At 41.5% G+C, this 18201-nt stretch overlaps 1 protein-coding gene across 1 annotated transcript in view; it reads left to right on the top strand.

The window, feature by feature from the left end:
* TMED10 (transmembrane p24 trafficking protein 10) overlaps positions 1-18201 on the top strand; it is a 39551-nt gene that overhangs the window by 13924 nt on the left and 7426 nt on the right. The window contains exons 2-3 of the mRNA XM_042943830.1: positions 5668-5779; positions 10709-10782. Coding sequence (XP_042799764.1) covers positions 5668-5779; positions 10709-10782 — 186 coding nt within the window. The remainder of the gene's footprint in view (positions 1-5667; positions 5780-10708; positions 10783-18201) is intronic.

Raw genomic sequence — 18201 nt, 5'->3', positions numbered from 1 at the left:
CTTGCTGTTACAGGAGGTAAAAGTGGCTGTTATTTATTGTATTACCAAGGTACTTTAGTAGAATTTAAGGAAAAAAAGTAGAATCTCTCAATTCTTGAGACACCAGATGACTTTTTAAGGTGATCTGTAATTAGAACATTTTAATTTGAGGAAATTTAAAACCATCATTTCAGGGTTTTAGGCTTTGCCAGCTCTGGCTAGTCACTGAGCTTGGCTCAGTTTTCTATTTCTTAGCTACCTACTGATTTATGTAATTATTTTGGGGTTAGTGCATATGCTTTTTTTTTTTTAATTAATATTGATGGTGTGGCTTCTAAATAGCTGCAAAGTTATGAACTACATGGGAAACTGCCTGATTTTCAGAAAAATTCTAGGATCTCAGAATGCCCAGCAGTCCTTAAGAACTTAACATGGAGGTTAAGTTCTCATGTTGCTTGCTTGGATTTCCAAATATCTGAATAAACAGCCTTTCTACAGTTGTGCCAACTGAAGGTCATAGGGAATATAGAAATGTGAAGGCCCTTAGGGAATTGTGATCATTATCACACACTTTCGGGATTACATTTCATACTGATAAAAGGGGTAGGCAGTGGTGGTTCCTTTGCCTTCAGCCTCTTGTAAAGCATTTGAGTCTTTGCACGAAGATGAATCTTTAATGTATTTTCAGATGTCATGGAAAGAACCATGAAAGCAAGTGATTCTACCATAATTGTAGTACAGTGCACATTGTAGCAAGGGACTGCTTAAGCCATGTTTACCCCTTCCTGAGTACCAATTGGAGGTATGGATTATACCAAAGTCTTTCAGAAGAACATGGCAGGCTTCTTAATTCATTTTGCAAAATACCTGATGAAGGATTTTGCTAATGACTTAATCTACACTCTTTTTATCACCTAGCTCAAGCTCCTGTCCTTAAATTAGTAAATTTTTTTGAAAAACCTTCTTAATATCTTAAGAGATAAAAGAGATCATAAGCCAAGCACAATTAAATTGGGTTGTTTTTCCTAGGTCAGTGTTTTTCCTAGGTTTTTCCTAGGAAAGACCTGGCCTCTTTCCTTGCCTGACTGTGGAGATGATGGCATCTGTGGTGACTGTTCAGTCCTGCATTTTTTTTTTTTTTTAATGTTTATTTTTTGAGAGAGACAGAGTGTGAGCAAGGGAGGGGCAGAGAGAGAGGGAGACACAGAATCTTAAGCAGGTTCCAGGCTCTGGGCTGTCAGTACCAAGCCTGACATGGCCTTGAACTCCCAAACCACAAGATCATGACCTGAGCCAAAGTCAGATTCTTAACTGACTGAGCCACCCAGGCGCCCCAGTGCTGCGTTCTTGATGCTTATTCCTTGCTGTCCTCTACTGGTTTCATTTACATTAAACATTTCTAGTAGCCTGTAATCCTTTCCTACTGCCTTAAGAATTAAATTAGGGGTGCTTGCCTGGCTCAGTCGGTAGAATGTACGACTCTTGATCCCCGGGTTGTAATTTCGAGCCCCATGTTGGGTGTGGAGATTACATAAAAATAAAATCTTAAAAAAATTTTTTTTTAATGTTTATTTGTTTTTGAGAGAGAGACAGAGCATGAGCAGGGAGGAGCAGAGAGAGAAGGAGGCACAGAATCCGAAGCAGGCTCCAGGCTCCCAGCTGTCAGCACGGAGCCTGATGCGGGGCTCGAACTCACGAACCATGAGATCGTGACCTGAGCTGAAGTCAGATGCTCAACCGACTGAGCCACTCAGGTGCCCTGTAAAAGAAAATCTTTAAAGAGAAAAAGGAATTAAACTAGTGTAAGCAAATCTGGAAGCTTGTTTTTATCCAAGTAAGCCTTAGAAAAGTTCCACATTTTCTGCAACTTTATTCATAGGAGCCAAACTAAGTTAGAGTTTTTTAATCAGCTTGGAATGTGAAAATCTGTTATTCCTGCAGTCATTCTTTCTGAACTTCCTCCTTGCTCTTAAAAGTATTGTCATTGTGCCTTTGGGAGCTAGGGAGCAGGGACATATGAGTGCCTAATGGGTGACATCCTGAAGAAAGGGAGAATAACACATTGCTGTCACATTGGTGACTACACATTACTTTGGGAGTTGAATAGTTCCCAGACCTTTTTGCCCTATAATACGTGTGTATTCAAGGTTCTAAAGTAGTCTTTTCTTAAGCCTTTTCTTTTAGCTGATTGAGAAAAAGTATCACATGAACAAGAGGCTTTTAGGAATCTTCAGGGCTAAGTGTTCCCTTCTCCTTGCAGATTATATAGTTATTGCTGCTTCAGGACCTCTACCTTGCGGCTGCCTGCTAGTCCCTCCAAGATGAAGAACGCAGACTGAACAGTGCAGTGCTCGCTTGAGAGGACTCTTACGCATTCTGATTTGCACAGACCCAGAGAATCTATCACATTCTGTTTCTTAGTCTTTCTTATCATCTGTGCATTCCATTCTTTCACACGTTCCTTTTGTGGGGAAGCAACATGGAATGGAGGAAGAACATGGATTTTCCACTACTTCAAATGCACGTACAGAATTTATTAACTGTGATAAACAGGCTACTGGGTTTCCTTGTCATTAAAATGGGGATAATAAGACGGGCCTCTCTGGGATTGTTGTGAAGATTTAATAAATATTATGTATAAAGTTTATAGCATAATTCCTTAATCCCTGTATGCTTCCAAAAGCAGTTGCAGTACCTCAAGCCTAGATCACTTACTACTTTTCTTTGTTCCTACATCCTGGTTGCTAAGTGTTGCCACTTAGAAATCCATGGCCCATGATCTCAGCTGAGACCTCCATGCTGCCCAGCAATGCTTTCATGTGATTTTAGCCGCTTTTTTTCTTGTCGAATGCAGAGGTCAGAAATTGTTGGCCCAGAAGAACTTGGTTCCCTAGACCTCTTTTGTTTGGCCTTGACATAGTTTTTCATATGTTGGGATTGGCTGTGAGGATTTAAAATTTAGGAGATGTCAACTAAAAGTTAAAATGTCTAGCTTCTTTTGAAAACTTGAATGATCTGAAAACCCAGCATGACATGGCAGTCATTGGTTTCTCCCTTGAGACCGGTGTATCTTCTCGTCTTGCCAAATTGTCTACCACCTTGTGGACTGACCCTGGCCCGTGCAATTCACTTAGGTTGCTCAGTTGATCCTGGGAGGCTTTGACTTTTTCGGTCTTGTCCTATGACCTCTTCCTCCTTAAAATCCCTCAGATCCATCCCCTTCTCCCCATCACTCCTAGCCTGGAGTGCTGGAATAGTGTCCTAACCCATCTTCTTATCTCTAGCACTGTCCCTCTTGAGTCTGTCTTCACGGTATTACCAGGTTCATCTTTCTAAATTGCAAACTGAATCATATCACTCTCCTGTTTCAAATTCTTCATTGCCTTTCCACTTTGTACAAATGAAGTTTAAACTCCTTAGCATGGTGTTGCATTTCTTTTTTTTTTTTTTTTAAGTTTATAATTATTTTGAGAGAGAGAGTGCATCTGCGCAAGTTGGGGAGGGGCAGAGAGAGGGGGAGAGAGAATCCCAGGCGGGCTCTGCATGGCTCAAACTCCCCAACCATGAGATCATGACCTGAGCCAAAACCAAGAATCCGACGCTTAACTGCCTGAGCCACCCCGGTGCCCCTGGTGTTGCATTTCTGCCTGATCTGGCCAGTACCTCTCCAGCCACTTAACCTCTCTGTGCCTTGGTTTCCTGCTATTGAGCATGAGAGAAATAATAGTTCTTATCTATAGTGTTATAATAAAGATTAAATTTAAAATGCATATAAAGCACTTAGCATAGTACTCAAAATTTAATAAGTGCTTAGTAAATACTAGTTATTAGTATTATGATGGTACTATATATATATTTTTTTCCAGGTCTTCATATTTGCTATTTCTTCTACCCTGAATGTTCTTACACCCCTATTTTTCCCTTTTTAACAAAAATTTTTTTTTCATGTTTGTTTATTTTTGAGAGAAAGAGAGATAGCATGAGCAGAGGAGGGGCAGAGAGAGGGAGATGTAGAATCTGAAGCAGGCTCCAGGCTCTGAGCTGTCAGTACAGAGCCTAACGCAGGGATCAAACTCACAAACCATGAGATCATGACCTGAGCCCAAGTCGGATGCTTAACCGACTGAACCACCCAGGCACCCCACTCCCCATCTTCCCCTTAATTGCAGCTTATCCTATGGGACTTAGCTCACATGTCTCTACAGTATATTCCCTGAACCTCAATATCCTTTGGCACGTGTACTTACCTCTAGTAGTGCAGTTTTCACATTATAGTGAAGTCTCATTTCTTACTCATCTCCTCATTTAGACTTTTAAGCCCTTTGAAGATAAGAACTGTCTTACACATCCCATCCCTGTATCCCGAATGACCAGTGCAGATCTAAGCATTGACAAATTAATGATCAACCTCATTCATGGCAGAAGATACTTGATTAATATTACTACTGTTAATTCTTAGGGAATTGAGAAGATGTGCCCTAAAACCTTTTATTAAGCCCTCATTTCAATTTTTTTTTAATGTTTTCTTCTCTATGTGTGCCTTTTTTCCTTCTCTTTTTGCATCAGTGTCCCATTTCCATTCTCTGCTCCTACCGCCACTCCATCAGAGTTTGTTTTACAGAAGAGATGTGTTCTTATATGGCTTTTGTAGTGTATTCTTTTGGTAATTGTCTGCTTTGTTTTTGTGACATATCCCTTTCTAGATAATGATACTGGTATACATTTTATAAGGTGAACTTTTGCTGATAAACCCAATCTGTATCAACTGTATCAGCTTTTAGGTTTGGTAAGACTTTTTTTTTTTAAGTTTATTTATTTTGAGAGAGAATGTGCAGGTGGGGGTAGGGGGTAGACAGAGAGGAGCCCAATGTGGGCTCAGTATCATGAACCGTTGAGATCATGACGTGAGCCAAAATCAAGAGTCGGATGCTTAACCAACTGAGGCACCCAGGTGCCCTAGGGTATGGTAAGACATTCTATAGCAGCAACATGTTTTAGCCGTCAGTGTGGATACTGTTTGAATGAATAAAATTTGCTATGTTTGGGTTTCATCTTCTTTTTTTTTTTTTTTGTAAGTTTGTTTATTTTGAGAGAGACAGAGACAGTGTGAGTGGGGAAGGGGCAGAGAGAGAGGGGGAGAGAGAATCCCAAGCAGGTTCCGCACTGCCAGCGCAGAGCCCCATGTGGCTCAAACCCACAAAACCATGACATCGTGACCTGAGCCAAAAGCAAGAAGTGGACACTTAGCTCACTGAGCTACCGAGGCGCCCCTGGGTTTCATCTTCTAATCCAGTTCCTGTCTTTAGGAATGGAGTGAATATAGTCATCATAATGGGAAATAGCAACTGTCTTTTTTTTTTTTTTTTTTAATTTTTTTTTTTAATGTTTATTTATTTTTGAAAGAGACAGAGACAGAATGCGAGTGGGTTGGGGCAGAGGGAGAGGGAGGCACAGAATCCGAAGCAGGCCCCAGGCTCTGAGCTGTCAGCACAGAGCCCGACACGGGGCTCGAACTCACGAGCTGTGAGATCATGACCTGAGCCGAAGTCGGGCGCTCAACTGACTGAGCCACCCAGGCGCCCCGTCAACTGTCTTTTATAGACAATGTTTCTTTCCATTTCTCCGGTTTCTGTAAGTTCTCGTCCCCAGTGTTATTTTCTTCCTCTTCTTACTTGCTTTTTCTTTTAGATCACAGATTCTGCTGGCCATATTCTGTACTCCAAGGAAGATGCAACCAAGGGGAAATTTGCCTTTACCACTGAAGATTATGACATGTTTGAAGTGTGTTTTGAGAGCAAGGGTAAGTAATCAGAGTGTTTTTCCCTGAGTTAAGTGTCTTCTCTCAAATTAGAGCATGAACTTTCTCTCCTGGGCCAGTAGGAAGAGGAAATGGAAACTACATTTGCTTATATATGTCTTTCACACATATAAGTGAAAGTTGGCTAATCAGCCGAGTTCTTCATGTCGTGGAGTAGGCATTTCTTGAATGATGTGACATTTGGTTTGAATGATAGAGTTGAATTTCGTAGAGATGCTAGAAAATAGTACATTTATATGCTAGTGACACATTTTCTAAGGGATTAGAAATAAGGTCTGTCTGACAATATATAGCAAAGTTAGAAATATTTTTGGTCTCAAGAGCACTTCCCTAGTTCTATCTTGCTATGGATTCTTCTGTGCATCTCAAGGCCAAGATCCTATCCTTAGTACCTTTTAGACTAATTACGTGATGGCTTCTGGGCTCCGTAATGGGTTAAAATAAAAGGCAAATTCCTTTTCACTCTGCATTTGTTAGCTTCAAGGACTCTAGATTCTAAAAGCTGTATGCATTTGTATTTGTTACATTAATTGGGACCCTTTGGGGTGACAGGACATAAAAACAAAACTCAAGCTGCCTTGACTCTCTGAACTGGGAAGTCTGCAGTATGGTGCTGACCTCAGGCACAGCTGGTTCTTGGGAGTTTTAACAGTGTCATTGGAATTCCACCTCTCTCTTAGTGCTTCCTTTCCTTGCCTCCATTTAATTTTATTCTCAGGCTTTCTCTGTATAGTAACAAAAAGACTCCTGGCAGTTTTACATTTGTAGAATATTCAGAACAAATGATCCTAGAAGAGCAAGCTCCTTTGCCAAGAGTGGCAGTAGATTCCCGGGAGTGGCAGATCAACTACCTGCTTTTGACAATTAACCAAGAATTGATTCCCTTGATCTAAAGTTGGTCAATTTACCCTAAAAGCTAAGGGAGTTTGCCTGAAGTAAATGGAATAATAGATTAAAAATTAAAGGATTTTAATGGTGATTTCATGAGTGATATCCTTCTGTCTGCTCCTAGCTGTGCCAGTTCCAGGATGTCTCAACAGTATTCTAGACATTTCCACATAGTTTTGCCACCCTTATCTCAAAACCAAGATGTCTAAGACGTCTAGAGGCCATATTCATGAGCCTCTCTTCCAAATGAATTCCTCTCGCTTACCACCGTTCCCACTACCCTTCCAGTTACTTGGGCTCACATTTGGAAATTATTTTTTCCTTTGTCAGCCTATCATTGAGTTCTGCTTATACTTCTTTCAAAATATCTTCTGTGTCTGTCACCACACAATCTGAACTCTAATCTTTTAGATCCTGGATTGTGTCATTAGGCTTCAGATACCCCTGCTCTTAATATATCCAAATACTGTTACCAGATTTGTCTCCTAAAACACATATTTCATCATGTCAGTCCTTTTTCAAAAGCTGTCCCTGCTCTATAGTGGTAGTAATGTTCCTATGCTATAGAGTGAAACCCAGAATCAGAATTTTTGAGCTAGAAGAGATTTTAGGCATCCTGGCATTCAATAGTCTTTATATTCTTGCCCTAGCCTTGTCTTCCGCTGCTCATCAGTCCCAGCAGGTCTAGTTTGCTCTGCCCTCTAAACACATCACGTACATTCATTTGCTGGAATGCTCTCTTCCAATAAAAGCATGAGTTTACCTTAGCTTACCTCCCTCAACCATTCTAGCCTGCTCAGTTTCTCAGTCGATTGATTCATCTAACACATCATTTATTAAGTGCCCTTACATGCCAAGCGCTGTTTCAAATGTTGGGGATACAGCAGTGAATAAAACCAGTTCTGTTCTCATGGAGCTTACATTTTCATTGACGCAAATAGACAATAAACAAGTAAATATAAATCAGGTAGTAATGAGGACTTTGTAGAAAGAGCCAAATGCCTTGAGATGCTTAGCATACCTCAGAAACAGCAAGGAGGTTAATGTGGCTTCCTCTAAATAGTATATCACTCACTGATGAGATCATTTAGGCATTTTTGAATATGTATGAATATATACATCACACAGCTTTGTGTTATTTAAATGTCTCCTGTATGTCTGTCTTACATTTCCAATTTTCAACTCTTTGAAGGTAGAACTTATCTTTTATTCTGAGTGTTTTATGTGCTGATGCTGTGCATATAGATGTCCAGGAACTAGTTTTTAAAATATATATGTATGAGGCACCTGGGTGGCTCAGTAGGTCAAGCGCCCAACTTCAGCTTAGGTCATGGTCTCACAGTTCGGTTTGTGAGTTCAAGCCCTGCATCAGGCTCTGTGCTGGCAGCTCAGAGCCTGGAACCTATTCAGATGCTCTGTCTCGCTCTCTCTCTGCCCCTCCCCCACTTGTACTCTGTCCCTCTCTCAAAAAATAAGCATTAAAACATTTTTTTCATAAAAATTATGTATATATATATGCATAAATGTATACACATACACAGTATAGTCCCCACTCAGTTTCCAGTTTCATTTGTTTTGATATGGCAATGTGATAACTTGTAGTCTTTGGAGCCCCTTTTAAAAGATTGTTCATTTGGGGGCACCTGGGTGGCTCAGTCAGTTAGGCAACCAACTCTTGGTTTCTGCTCAGGTCATGATCTCACGGTTTGTGGGATCGAGCCCTGCCTCGGGTTCTATTCTGACAGCTTGGAGCCTGCTTGGGATCCTCTCTCTCCCCCTCTCTCTCTCTGCCCCTCTTCCACTCATGCTCTCTCTTGCACTCTCTCTCAAAATAAATAAACATTGGGAAAAAAAAAGTAAGTTAAAAAAAAAGATTCTCCATTTGACAGAGAAATGCAGAGAAGGTTTTGTTCTTGTTCTTCGTTTGTTTTGTTTTATTTTGTTTTCTTTTTACAAAGGGGACCCTTTAGGGCCACGATGTCAGCTACGGGGATAAGTTGGCTGGTCTCTACAAGAGACTATATGGTCTGGACTGAGAACAGCCAGAGGTCTGTGGTTTTGTGGTTTCACTTGTGTTTGAATAATGCTTAATGCTGTGCTGTGGCAACAGAGAGGTGGTGGAAAGAGTCTATTAGGAAGAGAGTATCTTGATCATTTGGACCAGGTGGGGTTGTGAGCTGATTCAGTTACATAACTTTTTAAATGAGGAAGGAGAATCAAAAATCTGCACTGCATCTCTTATGGGCCAATGTTATGATCAGGATTATACATGGGATTTGGGGAAAGAGATCTATACCTCTCTGGGTGCCACTGTTTTGTTTTGGAAACTTACTGGTTTAATGCTCAAAAGGCATCTGTGACTTGTCTTAGTTTCTTATTAGTCCTACCTATGTAGTCTTATTTCTCTGGCTTTCAAGTGATCTTTCTAATCTATCCAAAAGAACTTCTTTACTGTCTTTTAAACCTGCCATACTCATTTCAGTATCTGAACCTTTGCCCATACTTTGCCCTCTGCCTAGAGTACTCTGTCCTTGCCTTCAGGTGCTTTCTCTTTAGTGAAGTCTGTCCACAACTATTGCCTTCCCTTCTCTAACCTTTATTTCATAGCTGAGACTATCTGAACTGGGTTTTTTGGCTTTTTTTGTCTTTTTAATGTATTTATTATTGAGAGAATGTGTGCATGTGGGGGGGGTTGGGGAGCAGAGAGAGGGAGAGAGAGAATCCCAAGCAGGCTCTGTGCTGTCAGTGCAGAGCTGACACAGGGCTCGATCTCACAAACTGTGAGATCATGACCTGAGCTGAAGTCAAGAGTCAGATGCTTAACTGACTAAGCCACCCAGGTGCCCCTGAACTGTTTTTTTTTTTTTTTTTCTTCAAGTTTTATACTGCTTTGCATTTTCACTGTAGTTGTTATGCATATATATGTCTTAGATTCCCATGGAATTACTTGAAGGCAGAGATTGTAATTCAGTACAGTTCTAGCACCTAGTGAGTTCTTACTGAGTAGTTATTGAGTTGACTTTTGTCCATATCAGAAACCTCCAGTGTTCAGGCAGCAGAGGGTACAGTACCATTCTCTCTGGCTTATAGTCTCAAGAACCCCGATGCTTAAGTGGCATTGTTTCCCTAAACTCCTAATTTCATGCAGGCAGCTTCTTATTTTATAAATAATTTGGTGAATTGATGAATTCCAGGGGATTGGGGCCGAGCAGTTTCCTGCGACTCTGAGTCTTTTCCTCTCTCCTACCTGATGATTTAAGTTTAAATTCCTTTTTGATCAAGCTGAATCAGTTTACTTTTTCTAATATGAGCATAGTTCTGTTGGCCCTGCTATGCCAAACAGACATTTTTCTAAGAAGCATCCCTGAGAATTGTACTCTTATTTACAAGTATTTTTCTTGGGCTCTTCTAAGTGTTTTGTGCGTCCTATATAACATTTTATTAGCCTACTGAAGTGGCCTTCCATTGACCAAAATGTTCGAATTAATGTGGAATATTAGCTAGATCCTGTGTTGTTTTCAGTACTCATGTTTATATTAAGTAAATTCAAGCTTAGCTTATACCCATTAATCTTTTTTTTTTTTTTTTTCCAAAAATTGACAGGCCTTTTCAGATGTGGAAGTGTCCTTTTCAGTCTGAGTTGGTGCCCGCTACCTATTGGCTACTCAATTTTATACTTTTTGACTTGAGTTTTATTTCCTAATCTGGTAAAGTCCGTATGTTGTCCCTTCTGCTCTCCTATTCCTCTGTAGTGCCAGCTGCAGTGGCTTATGTCCTGCCTGCTCAGAGATGTTTGCCAGCAGCATATTCTCACTGCTTTCCGCCACCACGCACAGATCGAGGCTTTGTCTGGAATGCTTGTGATTTTAGCCAGAGCCAGGAATTTTCTGCAGCTGAGTAGGGGGAGGAGTCGCGGCTGTTTCCCTCTATTGAGAGGGTAGGGGTTAGAGAGAGGGAGGGGGGTGGGTGACTTCCCGGAATTTTAAATATTCTACACAATGAAGCTTTTGATTTCTCTCTCAGGAACAGGGCGGATACCTGACCAGCTCGTGATTCTAGACATGAAGCACGGAGTGGAGGCGAAAAATTACGAAGAGGTACGTCCTGCTGGAACAGCCAGAGGAGGCAGTAGCGTGCTGGCTGTGAGGTTTCTGTGACCTAGTCAGGCCGACCGGCTGTGCTTTGCCCAGAAGGCTTTTGTTTTCTCATCAATCATGTGACATCCAGCTACAGTCTTACTGATGCGAGAAGTTGTATTAACAGACTTGAACGGTAATTATGGCTGTGCCATCAGCCAAATGACTGAACCAGCTATCCCATAGAAATGTTGACGTGATAAAACACTCAAGCGTATGCCATTAGCACTCTTGAGACAGAAACCCAGAGGTATAGCTGTAATTTTTTTTTAAGTTTATTTATTTTGAGAGAGAGAGGGCAAGAGCCGGGGAGGGGCAAGAGAGACGGGGAGAGAGAGAGAGACCGAGACCCAAGCGGGCTCCACGCTGTTAGTACAGACCCTGACACGGAGCTCAGACTCACAAACCTGTGAGATCATGACTTGAGCCAAAACCAAGAGCTAGATACCTAACCAACCGTGCCCCTGTCATTTATTTTTTATTTTGGGAGAGAGCGAGCAGAGGAGGGGCAGAGAGAGAATCCCAAGCTGACTCCGTGCCGTCACCACAGGGCCCAACGTGAGCAGGATGCTTAACCAATTGAACCACCCAGGCGCCCCTATATTTGTAATTATTAAAATTACAGATTTCATTTATATGTTCAAGATTAAGAAAAGCAATGTGTTTTTAATTCCTGAGGATTTTACTCCAGATGGACAGCTCTATGTATGTATGTGTGTGTGTGTGTGTGTGTGTGTGTGTGTGTGTGTGTGTGTGTATGTACATATATATATATATGTATATATCTAGGACATGGATTCAGTGCTATTTAGACACGAACAACCGTGCTGACTTTGAGAAACACCATAATCAAAAGTAGCTTATAGTTAATAACACAATTTCAGTCTTTTATGAAAAGGAGCACGATGGAAGGAAAAACAGTAGACTGGAGAGCTTGATAACGAATAAATATTTTTGCTGACAGGTAGTATTATAAGGAATAAAAACTGGCATTTATTTGGGTGGTATGGAGGTGGGGTGTGCATAGAATAAAGGTAAGGGAACTGAGCTTTTTCATCTATTATGATAGCACAGAATGGTTCTTTAAGTGAAGAGCACCTTTTAAAAACCTCAAGGACTATATAAGAGTGGAGAGGACTATATAAGTGGACTTATATAGTGGACTATATAAGAGTATTTTTACCCAAATCAGAGTCTTTTTACTGAGGGCATGAAGAAGAGGTGGGGTACAGGAAATAAATTGGTTTTAAAGACTGTAGACTCAATATTAACAAAGAAAAGTGTATTTAAGAGAATATTCTAGGACTGATGGAGCTAGAGAAGTTGCTCTGCCTTTGGCCAGGACCTGGAAGCGAAATATCCTGGAATGGAATCAGGTTGGAAGTGACTGGCTGGCTCTGCAACAGGAAGGAGTAGTACAACAGCTGCAGCTCTTCAGGTCTTTCCTCTTTTTCCTAGTTCAGATGTCCAATTGAACAAAACCAGGCTGAGTTATGTGTAGGTGATAAACGGGAGCAGTGATGCAGTGGTGAATGGAAGACCGTTCCCAGCAGAGACATTAATTTGCTTGTTACCATGTCTAAACTAGTTTAAAGTTGTTGTTTGTTTTTTTAACGTTTATTTATTTTTGAGACAGAGACAGAGCATGAATGGGGGGCGGTCAGAGAGAAGGAGACACAGAATCTGAAATAGGCTTCAGGCTCTGAGCTGTCAGCACAGAGCCTGACGCGGGGCTCGAACTCACGGACTACGAGATCATGACCTGAGCCGAAGTCGGACGCTCAACTGACTGAGCCACCCAGACGCCCCATAAAGTTGTTGTTTTTTTTAAACATTTATTCATTTTTAAGAGATGGAGCTTGAGCGGGGGAGGGGCAGTGAGGGAGGGAGACACACAATCCCAAGCAGGCTCCAGGCTCCAAGCTGTCAGCACAGAGCCCAACGCGGGGCTCAAACTCACAGACTGTGAGATCATGACCTGAGCCAAAGTCGGACGCTCAACCAACTTGAGCCACCCAGGCACCCCTAACCTAGTTTAAAGAAATAAAGCAAGAGAGCCTCTTTATTTGGTGAACTGAAGAGTAAGTTGAAAAAATCCTTTTAAACTTTGAGGGTTCAGAAGAATCTTAATTATGTTTAAATATGATACTGTGTGTTAAAATGGTGTTATAAGGTATAAAAGAAAAATGCTGTTGCAGTTATTATGAAGTGGAAGAACAGGTAAAATGATTTTCAGTTTTTGATTACTGCCTCACTATCCTCAACTGCAGACCGTTCTCTGAGCCAGGTTCCTTTAAATTCCTACTGTGTACAATTTTACCTGTTGTAACTTTTCCTCCTAATATGATGGCTGTCATTAAGTGGTATACATTAAATAATAGGGCATTTGGAGACGTTAGACATCATTTCCCCCTCTAAAACAGAGACTATTATTTGTGAGTTTACATATATATAAAATGATGTGGATATCACTGTAACAGGACATTTTGGAACTCCTATTCCTCCTGGAATTTCAACCATCCTTGGACTTTGTTGACATTGGGGAAGGGCCTTTATCTTTCCTGACCTTTTGCTTAACCCAAGAGGGGAATCCCTACCCGAAAGGAAACCGCAGCACTTCCTTTGCCTGCTTCCTGCTTTGGAAGCCTGGCATGTCCTAAGCATTTCATTACGCACATGGTTACAACACAGCTCTAAATTCTGTTTCTTAACCAAGTAACTCTTATTACTACTTTCTTCGGTGATCTTACCACCCCCCCACCCTACCCCCCCACCACCAAAAAAAGCAAACCAAACTGAGAGGAGGAGAAGTGGTTATGACACAGGCCAAAGACTAGCCCTTTTCTCAGTCAATGGCTAGGTTCCCTTGAATCTTGCTTAGAAATAGCTGTTACTTGTCTCTCGGCAAATGCCTGTGACAAGAACATGAATAATAGAAGCACTTGTTCTCTGGTTAATTACCAGAGAGCATTGAGCATATGTAGAGGTTTTGAGGCATTTAATTTCAGGCCCTTGAGGTAATGGAGAGCTTTTATCTCCAGAGGATTTGGGCCTGTTGGCATAAGTGTTTAGCTTTGGGGAAGTGGCACATTTCTTTAGTTTTTTTTCACACGCAGAACATCTTTCCCTCGCAGCTTTGGGCTTCATGACTCTGAAGTCCCTTGTGGTTTTGTAAAGTTCAATAGTAGTCAATGGTTCGATAGCTGGGCAGAGTACCACAATACCTACTAAATTGGTACAGAGGATTTACTTAATTAGCGCATGTGGAATTGCTGTGTCAATAATAGAAATGTAAGGTGATGCTATTTGGAAGCTAGAATGGTTGTCCTGTTGTAAAGAAGCATAGAGTCTTGAACTTTGAATTCTTTGAAGAGTTCGGAATGCTATCTCCTCAAAAATAAAGCACTTTTGATTCCCTCTGTTGAATTTTAAGGACCTCTCACCACAGTGTCTTTTGCCCATGAAGGGGGCATCTTTTTAGAGTCAGTATGTGAATTGAGCCGTTTTTTGTTTTGTTTTGTTTTTTTTAGTGTTTATTTTTGAGAGAGAGCATGAGCAGCTGATGATGGGCGGGGGAGGTGGCAGGGCGGGGAGACAATGGATCCCAAAGGGGCTCTGTGCTGACAGCAGAGAGCCTGAATAAAGGGGCTCGAACTCATGAACTGTATGAGATTCTGACCTGAGCCAAAGTCTGATGTTCAACTGACTGAGCCACCCAGGCACCCCGAGCCAATTTTTTTTTTTTTTTTTTTTTGAGTTTGTGGTCTGTGAACTAGAGCAGCTGTTTATGAGGACTTAATTGTCTAATCCTGCAGTTGTGGAAATGAAGGCAATCACTGTCTCACAAAGAAGGAGCTATCTGACATATCCTCTAACTCTGGGGCTGTGTATGTCCCTTCTTTCTTTCTTTCTTTTTTTTTTTAAATGGGGCCCCATATGCAACATGGGGCTTGAACTCATGACCCTGAGGTTAAGAGTCGCATGCGCGAATGATTGAGCCAGGCAGGCGTGTGTATGTCCTATCTTGATGTGGATGTCAGCATTTTCAGCACAACTAAAATCCTGTTTTGCATGTGGGTTCTATTAGTATGTCATTTGCTATCAACATGTACACCAGAAACACAATTGCCCTTTTCGGAGCAACAGCTGAAGACTTTTCAAAAGTTCTACTTTTCTGAATGCCCTCGGGAAGGAGGAACTCTGGTTCTGCATACTGGATCCAAAATCCCTTTCTGACATAAGTTAAATGAAATAACACGGGTAAGGAACCTGACACATAGTTGGTCAGTTCAGCAGATTTTGGCTCCCTTCTCCCGCCCTTTCTGGAAATTGAATATGACAGAGTAAATAGGATCATGCTAAATTTCACTTCGCCCTAAGATTGGCAGTATTATCTGGCCTTATTTTGGCACATTGTTGACCTTTTGAGCTTCTGTGAAGAGGCCTGTGATTCACATACCTCCCTACACAAGTAGACTTGTCCTTGGTTATAGGTCGGCCTTCTTTATCTTAATTGTGCTCGATTAGATGGTCTCCACTGTTGCTGCTGTGCTTCTAAAATTTGGGGGGTTGTGGAGGTAACTGCAGTTTGACTGAATTTGGCTTACCACACCAAGCTTCTCTTGACTCTCCGTGCTCCACCAGGAAAACAATCCAGGGATTCTCTGGAGGCGGGTTTGTTTCACATGTCTGTTTTAAGAAGCAGTTTCTCAGAGTTAACACCTTTTCTTGGGGCAATTACATGTAACTCGCAACTCTAGATTCAAATCTTCATTAGAGGAGGGGAAGATTTGGATATGGCCTAAGAAGGATAATTTCAGCCGTTTTGGAAAGTGTTGTATGTATGCAGGGAAAGGCTTTATAACTTGTAGTTTTCCAAGCATTACCTACCACTACAGAGGAGAGTGAAAGTGTGGTAGGGAGGACCTTCTCCTGGGCAGAGGGTGGAAGTAGATGTAGAATGTTCTTAACTTAGAGGAAGCCCTTGCTTCAGGGGACCAACGGCACTTATTTTCTGCTATGAGAAAGTTGGCTTCTCTGAAGAAGGCATGGAATGGACATGCTACGCAAAGTATACATTGTATTCATTTCCTTGAGTTCAAGGGCCAAAGTAGTGTGGGGAAAGAGAGGTGCCTGGGTGGTGCTGCCGTCTTGTTAAGTGTCTGACTCTTGGTTTCAGCTCAGGTCATGTCTCACGGTTTTGTGGGTTCGAGGCCCACATTGGGCTCTGTGCTGGCAGCATGGAGCCTGCTTGGGATTCTCTATTTCTCTCACACTTTCTCCCCTTTCCCTGCTCACGCTGTCTCTTTCTCAAAAATAAATAAAACCTTTAAAAAAGTTTTTAGAAGGATAAAAATCAAAACTATGAATATGACAGTGTATGATTGAGTTAATTATGTGGCACAGTCTAAGTGCTATAGGATTTTAGGAAAGAAGGAATTGGTGTGGACAGAAATGGTTAAAAGGAAGCTTCGTGGTTAGGGCTTAAAACATAGGTAGGATTTGGATACACTGAGTGAATGTGCTTTTGGAACTCAAAAATACGGTTTTGATCGCAGTTTACAGCAGAGCTTTGCGTCTTTTTTTTTTTTTTTTTTTTCTAATTTTTTAATGTTTATTTTTGAGAGGGAGAAAGAGTGTGAGTGGGGGAGGTGCAGAGAGAGAGGGAGACACAGAATCTGAAGCAGGCTCCAGGCTCCAAGCTGTCAGCACAGAGCCCAACGTGGGGCTCAAACCCATGAACCATGAGATCATGACCTGAGCTGAAGTCGGACACTCGACCGACTGAGCCACTCAGGGCCCCAGAACTTTGCAATTTTGATGCTGAATAAATGCTTCGGTGATCTTGGGTAGGGAGTCAAGAGACCATGGTTCTGTTAGACTTGGTTTTCCACCCAAAAGACTGAGTAACCATGGAATCTTCAGTTTCTTGATTTGTAAAATGAGGTCGGTCTGTCTGTGGTGGCTCTTTGATTATTTAATGGCTAAATGCAGCCTACAAGGGGAATGCTTCCCTCTAGTGGAGATTGTATGGTACACAATATTGTCAAATAGGCTTTGCTTTTATCTAGCTGTTGACAAAATACACATCATCCTTTCAGCCTAGGAAGAGAGAAGTAGACTAGGATAGTGACCTGCCATCATGAAACATGTATAATTTCACATTCTTCTTTAAAAAAAAAATTATTTATTTTTTGAGAGAGAGAGACACACACACAGCACGAGCGGGGGAGGGGCAGACAGAGATGGGGAGACAGAATCCGAAGCAGGCTCCAGGCTCAGAGCTGTCAGCACAGAACTCGATGCAGAGCTCAAACTCACGAACTCTGACATCATGACCTGAACCAAAGTCAGACGTGTAACTGACTGAGCCACCCAGGTGCTGCTATAATTTCACATTCTTGCAAACACTTTGAACCTTAAATCAGACTTTTATTTTATTTAAGTTTATTTATTTTTGACAGAGCGAGCGAGCATGAGCTAGCGAGGGGCAGGGAGAGAGGGACACACAGAATCCGAAGCAGGCTCCAGGCTCCGAGCTGTCAGCACAGAGCCTGATGCAGGGCTTGAACTCACGAACCTTGAGATCATGACCTGGGCTGAAGTCGGACGCTTAACCGACTGAGCCCCCCAGGCTCCCCAGATCAGACGTTTGAAAGAGCAGAACAACAGTCTGGGGATTTTGATAGAGGTTTTCTTATTAGCTTTTTGTGCCAACTATGAGAAAAGTCATGATAATACTCATTGAATACTTCATCCTAGGCAAGCAAAGAAGGTCTTCCTGAGAATAGTGATAATTTGCTTAAAAATTTTACTCTCTTAGTCTCTAAAAATGAGAATAATATCAGTATGAAACCAAGGAAGTTTGGCTGATAAACTGGACAACTTACCTAGATCCTTGAGGCCTAATATAGCTTGATCACTTCACCTTTGATCCAGAAAAAACTTAGTGTAGTCTGCTAGTTTCCTTCATCAGATTTTCAGTACCTACAGAGTAAAAATATAAACTCACACTTGGATTCCAATCTCAGCTCCACCAAGCTCTGAGAACTTGGGTGAGTTATTTAACACTCTGAACCTTAATTTCCTCATCTGAAGAATTTAGAGATAATAATATCTCTAATACAGGGTTATCTCATACAGGGTTAGGAGGATTAAGCAAGATTACAAGGTATGAAATATGTACACATTCTAGATATATACCGGTAGGTCTGATTCATTATACAGCCTTCTTCATCCTCTTCCTCAGTTTAACTCCAGCCTGACTTTTGAACTTTATGTTTGCTGTTAGACACCACCCTCCCCCAGGCACGTATGTGTGTTGACGTGTGAGTGCACACACACATACACATCAGACTACCTATGACTAGACAACTCATG

The sequence above is a fragment of the Panthera leo genome, chromosome B3 (assembly GCF_018350215.1).
Source record: "Panthera leo isolate Ple1 chromosome B3, P.leo_Ple1_pat1.1, whole genome shotgun sequence".
NCBI classification, from domain to species: Eukaryota; Metazoa; Chordata; class Mammalia; order Carnivora; family Felidae; genus Panthera; species Panthera leo.
Note: the sequence above shows the minus strand (reverse complement) of the source record. Positions and strands in the feature narration are given on the sequence as shown.